The sequence below is a fragment of the Panthera pardus genome, unplaced genomic scaffold (genome assembly GCF_024362965.1).
Source record: "Panthera pardus isolate Hobbes unplaced genomic scaffold, ASM2436296v1 HiC_scaffold_16, whole genome shotgun sequence".
Classification (NCBI taxonomy): domain Eukaryota; kingdom Metazoa; phylum Chordata; class Mammalia; order Carnivora; family Felidae; genus Panthera; species Panthera pardus.
The window spans coordinates 68,568,916-68,586,013 of NW_026526721.1; the positions used below are offsets into that span (position 1 = coordinate 68,568,916).

General features: G+C 38.4%; 1 protein-coding gene across 7 annotated transcripts in view; it reads right to left on the reverse strand.

Moving 5' to 3' along the window:
• Nucleotides 1–14,087: 14,087 nt before the first annotated feature.
• Nucleotides 14,088–17,098, reverse strand: part of MYLK (myosin light chain kinase) — a 278,784-nt gene continuing 275,773 nt past the window's right edge. For all 7 annotated transcript variants that reach the window (XM_019448606.2, XM_053903446.1, XM_019448604.2 and 4 more), the window contains one exon: nucleotides 14,088–16,083. In XM_019448606.2, the coding sequence (XP_019304151.2) occupies nucleotides 15,833–16,083 (251 nt within the window). In that variant the 3' untranslated portion in view covers nucleotides 14,088–15,832. The remainder of the gene's footprint in view (nucleotides 16,084–17,098) is intronic.

A 17,098-nucleotide genomic window follows, 5' to 3' on the forward strand; every position in this document is an offset into this window, starting at 1 on the left:
AGAACTGGATGGCCAGAAATGAAAAACACCTACCACAGGAAACATCAGAAATAAACACATCTGGTCCCCTCTGGAAAGAGGAAAAAGAAATGTAATTAGTTAAGATCTGTGAAACTCACTGGGACATGTTTTTACTGGGGGAAAAGACATTGTGCACAGTCATTTAATTGAAAGGAAGCCAGACTTTCTCTTCCTTCTGCTTTGCAGTATACCATTCTCTCTCTTTTTTAAAAAAAAATTAAAAATTGAGCCTGAGTGACTCAGTCAGTTAAGTGTCCTGCTTCAGCTTAGGTAATGATCTTGCAGTTCATGAGTTTGAGCCTCATATTGGGCTTTCTGCTGTCAGCTCGGAGCCTGGAGCCTGCTTTGGATTCTGTGTCTCCTTCTCTCTTTGCCCTTCCCCTGTTCACGCTTTGTCTGTCTCTCTTAAAAATAAATAAACATTAAAATTTTCTTTTTTAATTCCAGTAGAGTTAACATATAGTGTTATATTAGTTTCAGGTGTACAATATGGTAATTCAACAATTCTATGCATTACTCAGTGCTCATCATAGTAAGTGTACTTTACTCTCATGCACTTCTTATGGTGAGAAGGCAAGCTGGTGCAACCACTGTGGAATAGTATGGAGGTATCTAAAAAAAATTAAAAATAGAATTACCATATGATCCATTATCCACTACTGGGTATTTATCCAAAGAATATGAAAACACTAGTTCAAAAAGGTATATGCACCCTATGTTTATTGCAGCATTATTTCCAATAGCCAAATTATGGATAAAGATGTGGTGTATACACACACACACACACACACACACACACCATGGAATATTACTCAGCCATAAAAAAGAATGAAATGTTGTTATTTGCAACAATGTAGATGGAGCTAGAGAGTATTATGCTAGGTGAAAGAAGTTAGAGAAAAACAAATATCATATAATTTCAATCATATGTGGAATTTAAGTAACAAAATAAAAGCACAAAGAGAAAAATAAGAGACCAAAAAATAGACTCTTAACTCTAGAGAACAAACTGATGTTACTGGGGAGGGGGGCTCTGGGTGAAATAGGTGAAAAGGATTAAGAGTACAGTTTTTCTGAAGCACATTTATCTGCTTTTCATATCAGGGCAATGCTGGCTTCATAGGATTCTTTGGTTACCGATTCGATTTCATTGGTAATTCAGTTTGGGGAGGGTAATATGTTTCTAGGAATTTATGCTTTTTTTTTTTTTTTTTTTTTTTTTTATGAGTCTGGCTAAAGGTTTATCAATGTTGTTGATCATTCTCAAGAACAAGCTCCTGATTTCATTGATCTGTTATACTGGGGTTTTTTTGGTTTTTTTTTTTTTTGAGTTTCTATTTTGTTTATTCCTGCTCTAATCTTTATTATTTCCTTCCTAACACTGGTTTTGTGTTTTATTTGTTCTTTCTCTAGCTCCTTTAGGTGTAAGGTTAAGCTGTTTATTTGAGATTGTTTTTTGCTTCTTGAGGTAGGCCTGTGTTGCTATAATCTTCCCTGTTAGAACCACTATTGCTGCATCACAAAGATTTTATTTATTTTTTAAAAATTTTGTAAGCTTGTTTGCTTGTTTGTTTGTTTGTTTATTTATTTATAGAGCACAAGCTGGGAAGGGGCAGAGAGGAGGACAGACAGAATCCTAAGCAGTCTCTGTGCCATCAGCGCAGAGCTCGATGTGGGGCTTGAACTCACATACTGTGAGATCATGACCCAAGCTGATATCAAGAGTCAGATGCTTAAATGACTGTGCCACCCGGGCGCCCCTGCATCACAAAGGTTTTAGACTGTTGTGTTTTCATTTTAATTTGTCTCCAGGTTTTTTTTGATTTCCTCTTTTATTTCTTGGTTGACCCATTCATTGTTTAGTAGCATGTTATTTAATCTCCATGAATTTGTGGTCTTTCCAGATTTTTTTTTTTTTTGAGGCTGATTTCTAGTTTCATAATGTTTTGGTTAGAAAAGATACATGGTATGACTTCAGTTTTTTTTATTTTGTTGGGACTAACTTTGTGGCCTAATATGTGATCTATTCTAGAAAATGTTCCATGTACACTTGAAAAGAATGTATTCTGCTGTTTTAGGATGGAATGTTCTGAATATATCTGTTAAGTCCATCTGGTCCAGTGTCTCATTCAGAGCCACTGTTTTCTTGTTGGTTTTCTGTTTAGGTGAGTTATCCATTGATGTAAGTGGAGGTTTTAAACACCCCTACTATTATTGTGTTACTGTCAATTACTTCATTTTTATTATTAGCTGCTTTATGAATTTGGGTGCTTCTATGTTAGGTGTCTAAATAGTTACAATTATTATATCTTCTTGTTGGATTGTTCTCTTGTTAGATTATATAATGTCCTGCTTTGTCTCTTGTTACAGTCTTTGTTTTAAAGTCTATTTTGTCTGACATAAGTGTTGCTACCCTGGCTTTCTTTTCACTCCCATTTGCATGGTAAATGCCTTTCCATCCCTTCACTTTTAACCTGCATGTGTCTTTAGGTCTCAGGTGAGTCTCTTGTAGGCAGCATATGTCAGGGTCTTACTTTTTTATTTTTATTTTTTAAAGTTTATTTACGGGGCACCTGGGTGGTTCAGTCAGTTAAGTGTCCAACTTTGACTCAGGTCATGACCTCGTGGTTCATGAGTTCAAGTCCCACATCAGGCTCTGTGCTGACAATTCAGAGCCTGGCACCTGCTTCAGATTCTGTGTTTCCCTCTCTCTCTGCCCCTCCTCCACTCATGCTCTCTCTCTCTCTCTCTCTCTCACTCTCTTTCTCTCAAGAATAAACATAAAAATTTTTTTTTAAAAATGATCATATTTATTATGAGAGAGAGAGAAAACACAAGTAAGGGAGGGGAAGAGAGGGGAAGAGAGAGAGAATCCCTAGCAGGCACCACATTGTCAGCACAGAGCCCAATGCAGGGTTCAAACCCATGAAATATGAGATCATGACCCGAGCCAAAGTTGGACACTTAACCAACTCAGCCACCCAGGTGCCCCTAGGTCTTGCTTTTTTAATCCATTCCATCACCCTAGGTCTTTTTATTGGAGCTTTTAGTCCATTTATATTCAAAATAATTATTGATAGGTATGTACTTATTGTCATTTTGTTATTTGATTTTTGGTTGTTTTTGTAGTTCTCTGTGTTTTGTTCTTCTCTTGCTCTCTTATCTCATGGTTTTGCTGGCTTTCTTTAGTGATATACTCGGATTCCTTTCTCTATTTTTTTTTTTTTTTTTTTGCATATTGCTGGTTTTTGATTAGTGGTAACCATTAGGTTGATATATAATCAGGGATGGAAGTCTGGTTCAACATCCATAAATCAGCCACTGTAATATACCATATTAATAAAGTGCAGGGTAAAAATCATGATCATTTCAATGGATGCAGAAAAAGCATTTGAAAAAATTCAACATCCATTTATGATAACTCAATGAAGTGGGTATAGAAGTTACTTCAAAGCAATAAAGGCCAAAAAAGGCAAGCCCAAAACTAAAATCATTCTCAACAGTGAAAAGCTGAAAGCTTTTTATCTAAGATTGGGAACAAAACAAGGATGCCCACTCTCTCCACTTCTATTCAACATGATATTGGAATTCCTTGTCAGAGCAATTAGGCAAGAAAAAGAAATAAAATTCAATAAGTGGGGTTGGGGAAATTGGACAGACACATACAAAGAATGAAATTAGACCACTGTCTTACATGACACACACAACCCAAAATGGGTTAAAAGCTGTTGAACACAAGATCTGAAGCCATAAAGCTAGAAGAAAACATAGGCAGTAAGCTCCTTGACATAGGTATTACCAAAACAGTATTTTTTTTAATCTGACACCAAAACAAATGTAAAAATAAATAAATGGGACTACATTAACCTAAAGAGCCCCTGCACAGCAAAGGAAAACATCAATGAAATAAAAAAAGGAACCTATTGAATGAGAGAACATATTTGCAAATCATATATCTGGGTAGGGGTTAATATCCAAAATATATAAGGAGCCCATATAACTCAATAGCAAAAAAATAATCTGATTAGAAAATGGACAGAAAATCTGAATAGACATTTTTCCAAAAAAGATATACAGATGGCCAATAGGTACATGAAAAGACACTCAACATTGTTAACCATCAGGGAAATGCAAAACAAAACCATAGTGAGATATCACCTCACACCTGTTAGAATGGCCAGTATTAAAAAGACAAGAAATAACAAGTGTTGGGAAGGATGTGGAGAAGAGGGAACCCTTGTATACAATTGGTAGAATGGAAATTGGTGCAGCCTCTATGGAAAAAATTTTTTGAAGTTCCTCAAAAAATTAAAACTTAAAACTATATGATCTAGCAATTCAACCTCTAGGTATTTATCTGAAGAAAATGAAAACACTAACTTGAAAAGATATATGCACCCTATGTTTATTGCAGCACTATTTATGATAGCCAAGATGTGAAAACCACCTAGTGTCCATTGATGTATGAATGGATCAAGAAATTATGTCACAGATAAACAACAGAATGTTATTTACTCATAAAAACGAATGAGTTCTTGCTATTTGCAACAAATGGATGGGCCTGCAGGACATTATGCTAAGTGAAATAAGTCAGACAGAGAAAGAAATACTGTTATGATCTCTCTTGTATGTAGAATCTTGGAAAAAACAAACAACAACCTCGTAGATACAGATTGGTGGTTGCCTGAGGTGAGGGTGGAGAATGGGAAAAATGGGTAAAGAAGTTCAAAAGTTAAAAAAAAAAAAGTGAGTATTACATCTTGGTAAATTTGTAAATCTACCAAATCAGATCCGGAAATTGAATTTAATAGTTTAGGGAAGAACTGGGTTTTAAAATCTGCAACATTTACAGGTAAAATATTAATTAAAAAAAAAACAAAACAAAACAGAATGGGGTTCCTGGCTGGTTCAGTTGATGGAACATGTAACTCTTGATCTTGGGGTCATAAGTTCGAGTCCCACATTGGGCATAGAGCTTACTTAAAAAGCCAGGGGCACCTGGGTGGCTCAGTCAGTTGGGCATCCGACTTCAGCTCAGGTCATGATCTCACAGTTCTTGAGCTTTAGCCCCACGTTGGGCTCTGTGCTGACAGCTGAGCGCTTGGAGCCCATTTCTGATTCTGTGTCTCCCTCTCTCTCTCTCTGGCCCTCTGCTGCTCGTGCTCTGTCTCTCTCTCTCTCCCTCTCTCAAAAATGAATAAACATTAAAAAAAACCCAGAATGGTTTCCAATGAATCTTTTTTTCCACACAGAAATCACCCTCAAATGCATAAAATACCCACATTGATAGTTGGATGAAAATTGGGCTGTTTTATTGAGAAATTCCTGTATGACAGCATGTGTGGGTTATTTCTTCATGCTGCCCAATTTTCAAAGAAAAATGTTCCAACCTCTTGCCTGTGCAGGAATACCCTGCAGCAGGGCTGGCTTCACGGGTCCACACTTGTGTAGTCACCTGGGCCCCGTGCTTAGAAGGACCTCACACTTGCTTAAATGCTCTGATGTCACTATCTTGAAATTCTTAATACTTTTTTCTAGCACTGGGCCCTGCAAATTATGTAACTGGTCTTGCCTGGCAGTCAGAGTACTGGCAGCCACACAGGGGGAGAGGGCTGGAGTTTCAAGGTTTAGTGTGTAGCTTTCCCCTGAGCCCTGTGTTTTCCAAGTTGCTTCACCCCCATCTCACTTGGGCCTGTTGTCCATGGCCTCTCTAGCCTAACTTTAGAAAATCCTCTTTTCTGCCAGGGTTGTCAGAGGGCCATATGGGCTAGAGGAAGAGATGAGAGGGAGTCAATCTAATTCCTCTACTTTTGCCTAGTTCTGTGGTAGGACTCAGCTTCCTCTTTGAGGCTTGCTCTCCTGCAGACAATTGCAGAGAAGAAAAAGAGCAAACATAATTACCAATTAGTCTATCCCCAAATTTTGTCAACACTGATGTCTACCGTCTCACCTCTTTTCTTTGCCCTTGTGGGTTTATGCCTTTGTCCTTTCATCTTAGTGGGGTTTGGGGAGGCAGGAAATAAATGTTGAGTGTTCAGTCTGCCATGTATGGCCACTAGTCTTAATTTGCTTTCCATAGCAGAAACTACTTTTCCCTTTATCACTCAATTTTTGTTGGTTTATATAATAATCAAATTATGTGATTACGGTTGCAAGTAGAACTGGCTAAGTAAGTTTAAGAACAAACCCAATTGACTGCTGGTAAATGTACAACTCAGAAGTGTGTGGGCATCTAATTTATTTTACAGAGGAATGAAAATTGTGGTTAAGTTGGGCAAGTTGGATTAAATGGAAATTAGTTAACTGAGCTTCTATTGTAAATAAATGAATATAAGGCATCCGTTAAGAAGGTTCATTATGGAAAGTCTAAACGATTTGGCTTCTTGGACAAACAATTTGAAGAAGCTTATCTGTCTTTAAAACTGCTTGAGCAAGAAAATGTCTTTCTAGGATCGGCCTCATTTCTGCACTTTTTGGGTATTAAGGATGTGTTCAGACTGACCTGGACTCTGGACCTTGGTCTGTCCTAATTCATAGTTATTCCATCCCACCTGTCTCTTAGTCTTCTAGTTGGACTTTTGACCTTCTTTGACCTAAAAGACCTTGGTTTCCATCTGTGAGTTGATACCTTATATCCCCTTTAAGGACCCCCTCATAGGTACCGGGTTCCTCCAGTCTTTAGCGTTTTAGGAATTCTTGAGGACAAAACTGGCCTGCTTTCTATGGCTTCCTTCTCTGTAGGAAGTCAGGTTTCAGCTTCTGTGCTCTAAGTCAGGTGCCCATTTATCTTTTTGCTTTCTGTCTTCCAAAAATCTGTTATTTTCATTTGTCTTCTCCCATATTTGTCTGTGAAGGGTTTAGAGCTTTAAAAAAAAGTTACTATCCTTTTACTCTCAGCTTAGTGTGGGTTCCAAAGAGAGCAGAGCTACTGCTTATTTTCAGTAGGTCCTGTTTGGCCCTCACTCCTACTATGGTGGCTTCTCATTTTCTAAGCCCTTGGTCTTCTGATTCTCCAGAAAATAGGATCCTCCATTTTGAGCTTTCTAGACACTTTAAAAAAGATATCTACCCAGCCTTTTCCTGGGACTACCTAGCAAAGCCCTATTTGTTCTGTAGTTAATATGCAGTCAGAAACAAGTCAATGTGAATTAACTTTTGTAAACATCAATTAAAAGTTAGGAATTTGGGGTGCTGGGTGGCTCATTTGGTTAAGCGTGGGGCTCTTGAATTTGGCTCAGGTCATGATCTCATGGTTTGTGGGTTCAAGCCCTGTATTGGGCTCTGGGCCGACAGCATGAAACCTGCTTGGGATTCTCTTTCTCCCTCTCTCTCTGCCCCCCTCCCTCTCTCACTCTTTCTTCCTCAAAAAAAAAAAAAAAAAAATTAGGAATTTATCCATTTCTTCTGAGTTGTCCAATTTGTTGGCATATAGGTTTTCATAATATTGTTACAATTGTTTGTATTTCTGTGGTATTGCTTGTTATTTCTCCTCTTCCTTTAGTAATTTTGTTTATTTGGGGTCCTCTGTCTTTTTTTAAATTGGCTAGAAGTCTATCAATTTTGTTGATCTTTTCAGAGAACCAGCTCCTGGTTTCATTGACCTGTTATACTGTGTTTTTTTTGTTTCTTTTTTTAGTTTCTATATCACTTATTTCTGCTCTAATCTTTATTATTTCCTTCCTTCTGATGGTTTTGGTTTTGTTTATTCTTTTTCTAGCCCGTTTAGGTATAAAGTTAGGTTATTTGAGAATTTTCTTGCTTCTTGAGGTAGGCCTGTATTCCTGTACACTTTCCTCTTAGAGCCACTTTTGCCATATCCCAGATTTTGGACCATTGTATTTTCATTTTCATTTGTTTTCATGTAATTTTTGATTTCTTCTTTGATTTCTTGTTTGACCCATTCATTGTTTAATAGTATGTTATTTAACATCCATGTATTTATATCCTTTCCAGATTTTTTCTTGTGGTTAATTTCTAGTTTCATAGTGTTATAATCAGAAAAGATGCATGGTATGACTTTAGTTTTTATGAATTTGTTGAGATTTGTTTGTGGCTAATATGTGATTTGTTCTGGAGAATGTTCCACGTGTACTTGAAAAGAACGTGTATTCTGCTGTTTTAGGATGGAATGTTCTGAATATGTCTGTTAAATCCATCTGGTCCAGTGTGTCATTCAGAGCCACTGTTTTCTTGTTGATTTTCTGTTTGGATGATCTGTCCATCATTTAGTGGGGTATTAAAATACCCTGTTATTATATTATTATCGATTATCTTTTAAAGATTTTTTTTTAATGTTTATTTACTTTTGACAGAGAGAGAGAGAGAGACAGAGCATGAGTGGGGTAGGGGCAGAGAGAGAGGGAGACACAGAATCCAAAGCAGGCTCCAGGCTCTGAGCTGTCAGCACAGAGCCCGACGCGGAGCTCGAACTCACGGACTGTGAGATCATGACCTGAGCCGAAGTCGGACACTCAACCAACTGAGCCACCCAGGCGCCCCTTATTATTGGTTGTTTATATTTGTTATTAACTGTTTTATATATTTGGGTGCCACCATTTTGGGTGCATAAATATTTACAATTGTTATATCCTCTTGTTGGGTTGTCCCCTTCATTATTATATAGTATCCTTCCTTGAAGGAAGTATTAGCAAGGATGTGGAGAAAAATGAACTCTCTTGCACTGTTGGTGAGAATACAAATTGGTGCAGCCATTGTGGAAAAAACAGTGTAGAGTTCCTCAAAAAGTTAAAAATAGAATACCCTACAATCTAGAAATTGCACTACTGGGTATTGACCCATAAAATACAAAAAACACTAATTCAAAGGGATATATGCACCTCTGTTTATTGTAGCATTATTTACAACGGCCAAACTATGGAAGCAACCCAAGAGCCCATTAATAGATGAGTGGATAAAGAAGATGTCACACACACACACACACACACACACACAAAATGGAATATAACTCACCCATAAAAAAATAATGAAATCTTGCCATTTGCAATAACATGGAGAGAGCTGGAGAGTATCATGCTAAGCAAAATAAGTCAAAGAAAGACCAATACCATATGATGTCACTCATATGTAAAATTTAAGAAACAAAACCAATGAGCAAAGGAAAGAGAGAAACCAAGAAACAGACTCTTAACCAATTTTTAAAAATTAAAAAAAACCAAAACGTTGATTTATTTATTTTTTTAGAGAGAAAGAGTGACCAAGGGAGGGGCAGAGAGGGAGACAGAGGATCTGAAGCAGCTCTGTGCTTACAGCAGAGAGCCTCATGCAGGGCTTGAACTCACAAACCATGACCTGAGTCAAAGTCGGATGCTTACCGACTGAACTACCCAGGCGCCCCTAAATCTTTTTTTTAAGTAGGCCCCATGCCCAGTATGGGGCTTGAACTCATGACCTTGAGATCAAGTCACATGCTGTACCAAATGAGACAGCCAGGCCCTCTAAGAAATAGACTTTTAACCAGAGAGAAAAAACTGATAGTTACCACAGGATATGTGGGTGGGAGGATAGGGGAAGTAGGGGATGGGGATTAAAAGGGACAGTTATCATGATAACAAAAAGATTAAATGACTTAAAAAAATGAAAGGAGCTATTGATTTTTATAGAGGAGCACTCTATAAACTGGAAGGTACCACCCAAAGTTAATGCTTGTTATATCAAAAAAAAAAAAAAAAAAAAAAGGTGACCTTAAGATTTTTTTTAGTAATTATCAATCTATGTTTATCTCCATAACATACTCCTCATTTAGCAAATCAGACCGTAGTTATTTTGCCACATGCTTCCCACCCTCCCCGTCCTGCCTGTATAGAGCTATTGACGTTTACAGTTTTTTTCATGGGAGTTGGTGTTATTTAAATGGCAGATAGATCAAAGATAAAGAAAAAAATTAGGGAACTCTTTGGGATAAAGGTATTCAAGTGAAGTAACTCTGAGAAATTTCCTCTTAATTGTGAAATAAGACTCATAAGGTAGATGAGTTTTTCTCTTTTGACTATGAAGAGGAGAGTAGCAACTGGGAGTTAAAACTTTCCCCTTAGAACAAAAGGGCAGTTGTAGCATTTCCTAAACTCACAGCAATTATTTTTTGTACAATTGCATGGGCACTTTTGGATTCAAAGGTCCTTTTTGTGGGAGGTAGGTGAATTTAGATAGTTCTTTTCATCTTTCATTAGTATATAACTTTTTCACATACGTATTTTGTTTCTGCAGGAGTACAATTTCTTGAGGGTAGAGCATGTTTCTGACACATCTTAGCATCTCTGAGTGCCAGAAAAAATAGGTGCTTACCATCAGGATCAGGTAATGTGCATAAGTTCATTTAATTAAAAAAAAATTTTTTTAAAACATTTATTTTGAGAGAGAGTGAGAGCGAGGAGGGTAAGGGCAGGGAGAGAGAGAGAGAATCCCAAGCAGGCTCTGCACTGTCAGCACAGAGCCCAATGTGGGGCTCGAACTCACGAACTGTGAGATCATGACCTGAGCCAAAGTCAGGAGTTGGATGCTTAACCGACTGAGTCACCTAGGCGCCCCTCATTTAATTTTTGTAACAACTACTAGAGAAGAGCTATTACTCTCATTTTATAGATGAAGAAACTGAGGCACGAGATACAGCTCCAATAAGAAGTCCAGCTGGAACTGACTTCACTTGGCTGATTAACCAGATTAGGTAAATCCTACCCTAGTATCCTGCAGCATCTGTCTTCAGTGAACAGGTCAGGTACTTTCTGGAGAGAGATCTGCGACTTCACAGACCTTGCAGAATAGGTTGTAGGACTACTTGCTAATAAATGACATATTTGGACCGAGGCCATCTTTCACTTTAACACACCATCTGAGATAAGATGGTGGAGGAGCCCTGTAGCTCAACTTATCTCTTAACTATTGGAGGCTACTTCTGTCTGCCCAAAAGAAGCTAATAAGTGTGAATGACCAAATTGACAGGTTACTTTATAATTTCCTTCTCCTTAGTTATCTCCATCTAGAAGAAATCTAGTCTCAGAGAGTCCGATAATGTCTTGTGAAGATTTATCATACATTTCCATGTGGTCGCCACTGGGGCTATGGTCTCTGACGTGGAGCCCTTGCTGCAGAATGTTAGCCTTTGGAACACAGTGGGGCCTGTGGGCTGAAATTTCAAGGAAGCAGCAGTTAGAAATTTGATGTCTCCAAACACTGCAGATCTCCTGGATATTTCCAATATCAATGAACGAAGCCACTGAAGTTAAATGATTGCAGCTGTTGCAATGGCCCCTCCCACCTTCCTTTTGGTCCACTGTCAAGGAAATCCTGTGTTAGTGACCCTGTCTCTCCTGTGCATCTATCTCATATGTCCCCATTGCAAGCTCCCCTATCTCAAGTAGCTCCATGTTCCAAAAACACTGGAGATTTTTGTCCTAGCTGGTTGTTCGGTATCCCAAGTAGTCTCGTAATTGCTTGTGAATTACAGGTCTATTTAGATTTTGTGGTGAGAAACACAGAATTGGTACTTTTAAAATGTTTTAAAAAGTAAAAAAATATATATGAATATAAGCAGTGAATCAAAAACTATAACCTGTGAATCAAAAACTATAACCTAGGTATAAAGTCGATTATTCAATATAATTGGTGAAACTATGGACCATGCTCTCCAGACTGATTTCATACAAACATTTAAGTTTTCATTTCACAGTAATTTGAAAAGTAATATGCACGGTTAGGGTAAAATTTGGAGTTCTTGTTTATTCCTAATTCATCTAGAACAGTGCTGATGGAACTTTACGGAAAGTTTTAATCTGTGCTGTCCAATAAGGTAGCCACTAGTCATACCTGATTATTGAGTACTTTATTTTTTTAAACATTTTTAATGCTTATTTATTGAGAGAGAGAGAGCAAGCAGGGGAGGGGCAGAGAGAGAGAGGGAGACACAGAATCTGAAGCAGGCTCCAGGCTCTGAGCTGTCAGCACAGAGCCCGACGTGGGGCTCCAACTCACGAGCTATGAGATCATGACCTGAGCTGATATCGGACGCTTAACTGACTGAGCCACCCAGATGCACCGACTATTTAGTACTTCAAATGTGGCTAGTGCAACAGAGGAATTGAGTTTTAAGTTGTTTAGTCACTTGTGACTCATGGCTACCTTATTAGAACAGATCTAGAATACAGTGATGACCTTGTAACAGGATAGTCTGTTATGTTGCAGCCACAAAGAACCCTAAAATCGTGATTTATAAGAACAAAGATTTATTTCTTACTTGTGTTATATGCCCATTTGGGGTTGGCTGGGGACCCAGGCAGATAAAGTAGTCACCATCTCACATGTTGCCAGTCATCATGGAGAGTCTTGCACTAGTACTTAAATCCTCTGGCTCAGAAGGGACGCACATCACTTTCTACTCACAGCTTACTGACCAGGACTAGTCACAGCCCCATCTAGCCAGGGAGCCAGCAAAGCTGTGCCAGGGGGCAAAGAGCCTCAGTAGTGACTGGCACAGATATTAGCCTCCCTTTCAAAATACGGAGGAGTTCCTAAGGGGTAAAGAAAGTAGTATTACCTTGTGTTTTCTTAAAAAGTGGGAGAATTGAATTTCTTTAGAATTATCCTTTATCTCCTTGATACTCATTAGCATAGATTTATTAAAAGCAGGTAAAATGTGAAAAGTAAAAAACTCAAACACTTTGATTAAAAAGAAAAAAAGACTCAGGACACCTGGATGGCTCAGTTGGTTAAGCGTCCGACTTCGGCTCAGGTCACGATCTTCAGGTTCATGAGTTCGAGCACTGCATTGGGCTCTGTGCTGACAGCTCAGAGCCTGGAGCCTGCTTTGGATTCTGTGTCTCCCTCTCTCTGTGCCCCTCCCTCACTCATGCTCTGTCTCTCTCTCTCTCTCTCTCTCTCAAAAATAACTTAAAAAATTTAAAAAAGAAAATGGCTTTAAAAAAGAAAAAAAGACTATATAAAGTTAGAGCTGACAATAGCATGTCTTTTTTTTAAATTTTTTTAAACATTTATTTATTTTTGAGACAGAGAGAGACAGAGCATGAACAGGGGAGGGGCAGAGAGAGAGGGAGACACAGAATCTGAAACAGGCTCCAGGCTCTGAGCTGTCAGCACAGAGCCCGACGCGGGGCTCGAACTCACGGACCGTGAGATCATGACCTGAGCCGAAGTCAGACGCTTAACCGACCAAGCCACCCAGGCGCCCCAATAGCATGTCTTTTTAATTACACACAGAAATATCATTTAATATGAAGTTCTGCAATGTAAGCAGCAACCAATGGATTTTTATATGTTTGGGATGAAAATGGAATGGGAGAAAATGTATTTATTTTTCCTGGTGCAGAACACGTATGGTACATTTTTCCCTAGCAAGGAATAAAAAATCCTTGTCTTTAAAACTAGTAATTTCCTCACTAGGAACATTTGTGGATTGTAAATGCCTTTAAAAAATGAAAAAAATTAAATATTAACTGACCAATGGATTGTTTCCTTCCAGACTATACCATAGAATCATAGAATGATCTAGTCCAATATTTATTAGCATGTCTTGATTGTTTCTAGAGTATCTATAATATTGTTTGAACACTCAAGACATAAGAGGCTCACCATCTGTTAACAGATTTCCTATAAAGCAGGAGCATTATCAGGAATTTCCTCCTAACAAATGTTTCAATGTCAAGACACGGAAAGATGGAACTTGGTTGCCAGTAAGAAACTGCACCAACGTTACAAATGCAAACCAAGCCCTGGTAAATAATATTAATGATGATAATGATTTTGTCACATGCCAAAAATGTCATATAGGTTCTAGCATTATGAGGATCCTATAGATATTAAATACCTGTAGAATGTAATTGAACCAAATGACACTCAAGAGAAATTTTGAACATGTGCAAATCAAGCTGCCTATTAGCAACAAGAACTACGTCAGTCATCCTGTTCCTTAGTGAATCACAACCATCTAAGCCATTCATGCAGCACAACATTTGTTTGTTTCCAGGATCCATCAGGGTAGTCTACAGCTGGTGACATGGCAAGAAAGAGGAGGCTGCAGAGACTGAACAAACAGCATGCACTGTGGTATCCTTTATTTAAAAATTGTGAGCTAACTACAGTTGTAGTGTTCTCATTTACCATTCTGATGGCATAATAAACTGCGAGAACATAACACAATTTCAAGACATTAAAAATCTGTAACAAACACACCACACATGCACACACACACACAACATACATGCACACAAAGGTTATAGTCTTCTAAACACAGTTAAGTGAAGAAAAGCTTCAAAAGCTCTAAATCAAATTTTAAAACCCTTTATTATAAACCGTGGCAATACTGTGGCTATTATGAAAAAATTGTAACTGCTAAAAAAGCAAAAAGAAAAAATACTGGCAAATTTGAAACTAGCAGCAAAAAGCAGATAAAAATAGAATGGAAGGTAACATAAGACTACTATCAAAGTTCTGAAGTTGATCCTGTGTAGGGTTGCACTGAAGTCGTTTCAAATTGGTTCTTGAGGAACTATTAAAAAGTCCCCTCAAATATTAAATTGCTGCACTTTACAAACAGTGGAAAAGAAAAAAGTATTTGGAATGTTACACACACACACTCAGAGGAAATGTATTAGGCATATTAGTTTATAGTCTTTGTTTATGACCTTCAAAAAGTTTATAAAGAAAAATTTAAGTGCCAATGTAGTGAAAGAAAAATTTCTAAAGATGCAAGTCTGAGTGCATTTATCAGGTCTAAGAATACATTTGAAGGCTGGGGGGCAAGGCATGACTGATGCACATTCAAGAAGAAAACATCGTGGAACCCATAAGGTAGGTAGAGTCCTCTGGAGAGTGTTTAGAATTGAAGGCGTGTTAAACTCAGACTACCCTGAAGGAGATTCCAAAGTATGTGCAGTTCTACAGCCCTTCATCAGTTGAAATCTGTTTCACAGCAGCCAATAAATAATTAAGACTAACTTTTTAGGAAACTGGTTTTTCATACATTCAAACACAGAAATCTTTACCACACATGCAGAGCTGATCTTCTATAACAGCACAAATACGAATCCTGGTTTCAGAAGAAAAGCACATTAGCAAGGATTTTTTTTTTCACAGGTTCTTACAAAAATGTCTGAAGCTGCTAGACATCTGCAAAGAGGGGATAAGTTTAGATTTCCTACTGATTTTGGAAGAAAAGAGATTCTATTCTCCCAAAGAAGCCAGCCACCCATGAGCAGGGGACCTGTCTTCAGAATCTAAGAAGCATAATGTCCTTAGTGCTTAAACTCATGGCAAATTCAGATCCAGAAAAACGGGTAGATATATCAGGGGAGAGAAATGAAGTTTGAATGTGTACAGTATACTTTGGAATAAAATGTGCCTCATATGTTCCAATGGCTCAACTGCTCTCAGAATGGCGTGCTGCAGGGCTGGAGGAGACTCGGTTCTCTGCAGTTAGGAGCTGGGAGAGAGAGATCTCTGTTTCCAGGGACCTTCTGGGCTGTGACCACAGGGCCTTATTTTTCATGAGTGCTTTCAGTTAGGGAATTTATGACCTTACCCAGATAAAGATTTCTTTTGGTTACTTTCTCTTTAAAATCAACTGATCAGGCAAGTTACTGGTAGTATCTTAAGGTGCCAGCTAATTCAAATTAATGCCCATCAATAACTGCTGCTAGGTGTCAACTGCTGTTGCTGAACAATCAACCCCCAAAAGACCTAACTAAATAATCTATCACACTAGGTGCTTTTACTATCTTGGATTTTTTGAGCTTTAGAGAAATAGTCTTTGTAAGACGACTTAGAAACTGCTTCTCTCTGGCTTTCACTCTTCCTCTTCTTCCTCTTCTCCTTCCCCTTCCCCTTCCTCCATGGTTTCCACAATGAGCTCTGCTGTGCAGGTGGCTTCTCCGAGACTGTTGACAGCCTTGCAGGTATACTTGGCATCATCATCCCCGCAAACATCACTAATGATTAAAGAGCAGTTCCCATCCTCGTCGTAGTCTATCTGGAAGTGGCGGGACTCCCGGATTGACTGGTCATCTTTGAACCAGACAACTTCAGGGTCTGGGTATCCTGCAGCACAGGGAGGGAACACAAGTTTCTTATCAATTCGTGCAAGCAATTCGTAAGCAATCTCTATTGATTAACGGGGTACAGGGAAAGTATCATGATGTTGGCTTTTACATTTGTTTTGAGATTTACATTTGGATATGGGCATATATTGTAAATACTGATATCCAAAACCCCGCAAAAAAAGGTGTCATATAGTCATGTCACTTACCATCCACGTGGGGCTTGTACTGCCTCCCACCTTTATACAGATCTAGAGTACTACCTGGAACACAGCCTTGACTCCAACTGCACTCCTAGAGCTAAATAAATAGGTCCTTGGACGAAAAGAAAATTTCTTGTATAATAGTTAAATAAATTTTTTTAATGTTTAGTTATTTTTGAGAGAGAAGGCGAGAAAGCACGAGTGGAGGAGGGGCAGAGAGAGAGGGAGACAGGATCTGAAGTAGGCTCTGTGCTGACAGCAGAGAGGCTCAAACTCACAAACCATGAGATCATGACTGGAGCTGAAGGCAGACACTAAACTGACTGAGCCATCCAGGCGCCCCTGTTCTCTTATTTTTTATTTAAATGTGTTTAAGTTCGGGGTGCCTGGCTGGCTCAGTTGGTTGAGCACGACCTTTGGCTTAGGTCGTGATCTCATGGTTCATGAGTTTGGGCTTTGTGCTGATAGGGCAGAGCCTGCTTCGGATTCTCTGCCTCCCTCCCTCTCTGCCCCTCCCCTGCTAGTTTGGGCATGCTCCCTCTCCCTCTCTAAAAAATAAATAAATATTAAAAAACATTTTTTAAATAAAAAAAAAAGCAAATAGGCACGAGAGATCTTTGGAGATGATGGAAATATTCTAAAATTGGTTGTGTGATTGCATAATTCTGTAAATCTAACAGAAGATAATTTAACTGTATACATAAAATAGGTAAATTTTATGGTATGTGAATTATAACTCAAAGCTAATAACAGCTCTATAATAAATTAGAGGAGCTGATAATATTGCTTAAAAGAAAAGCCATTATTTGTTTT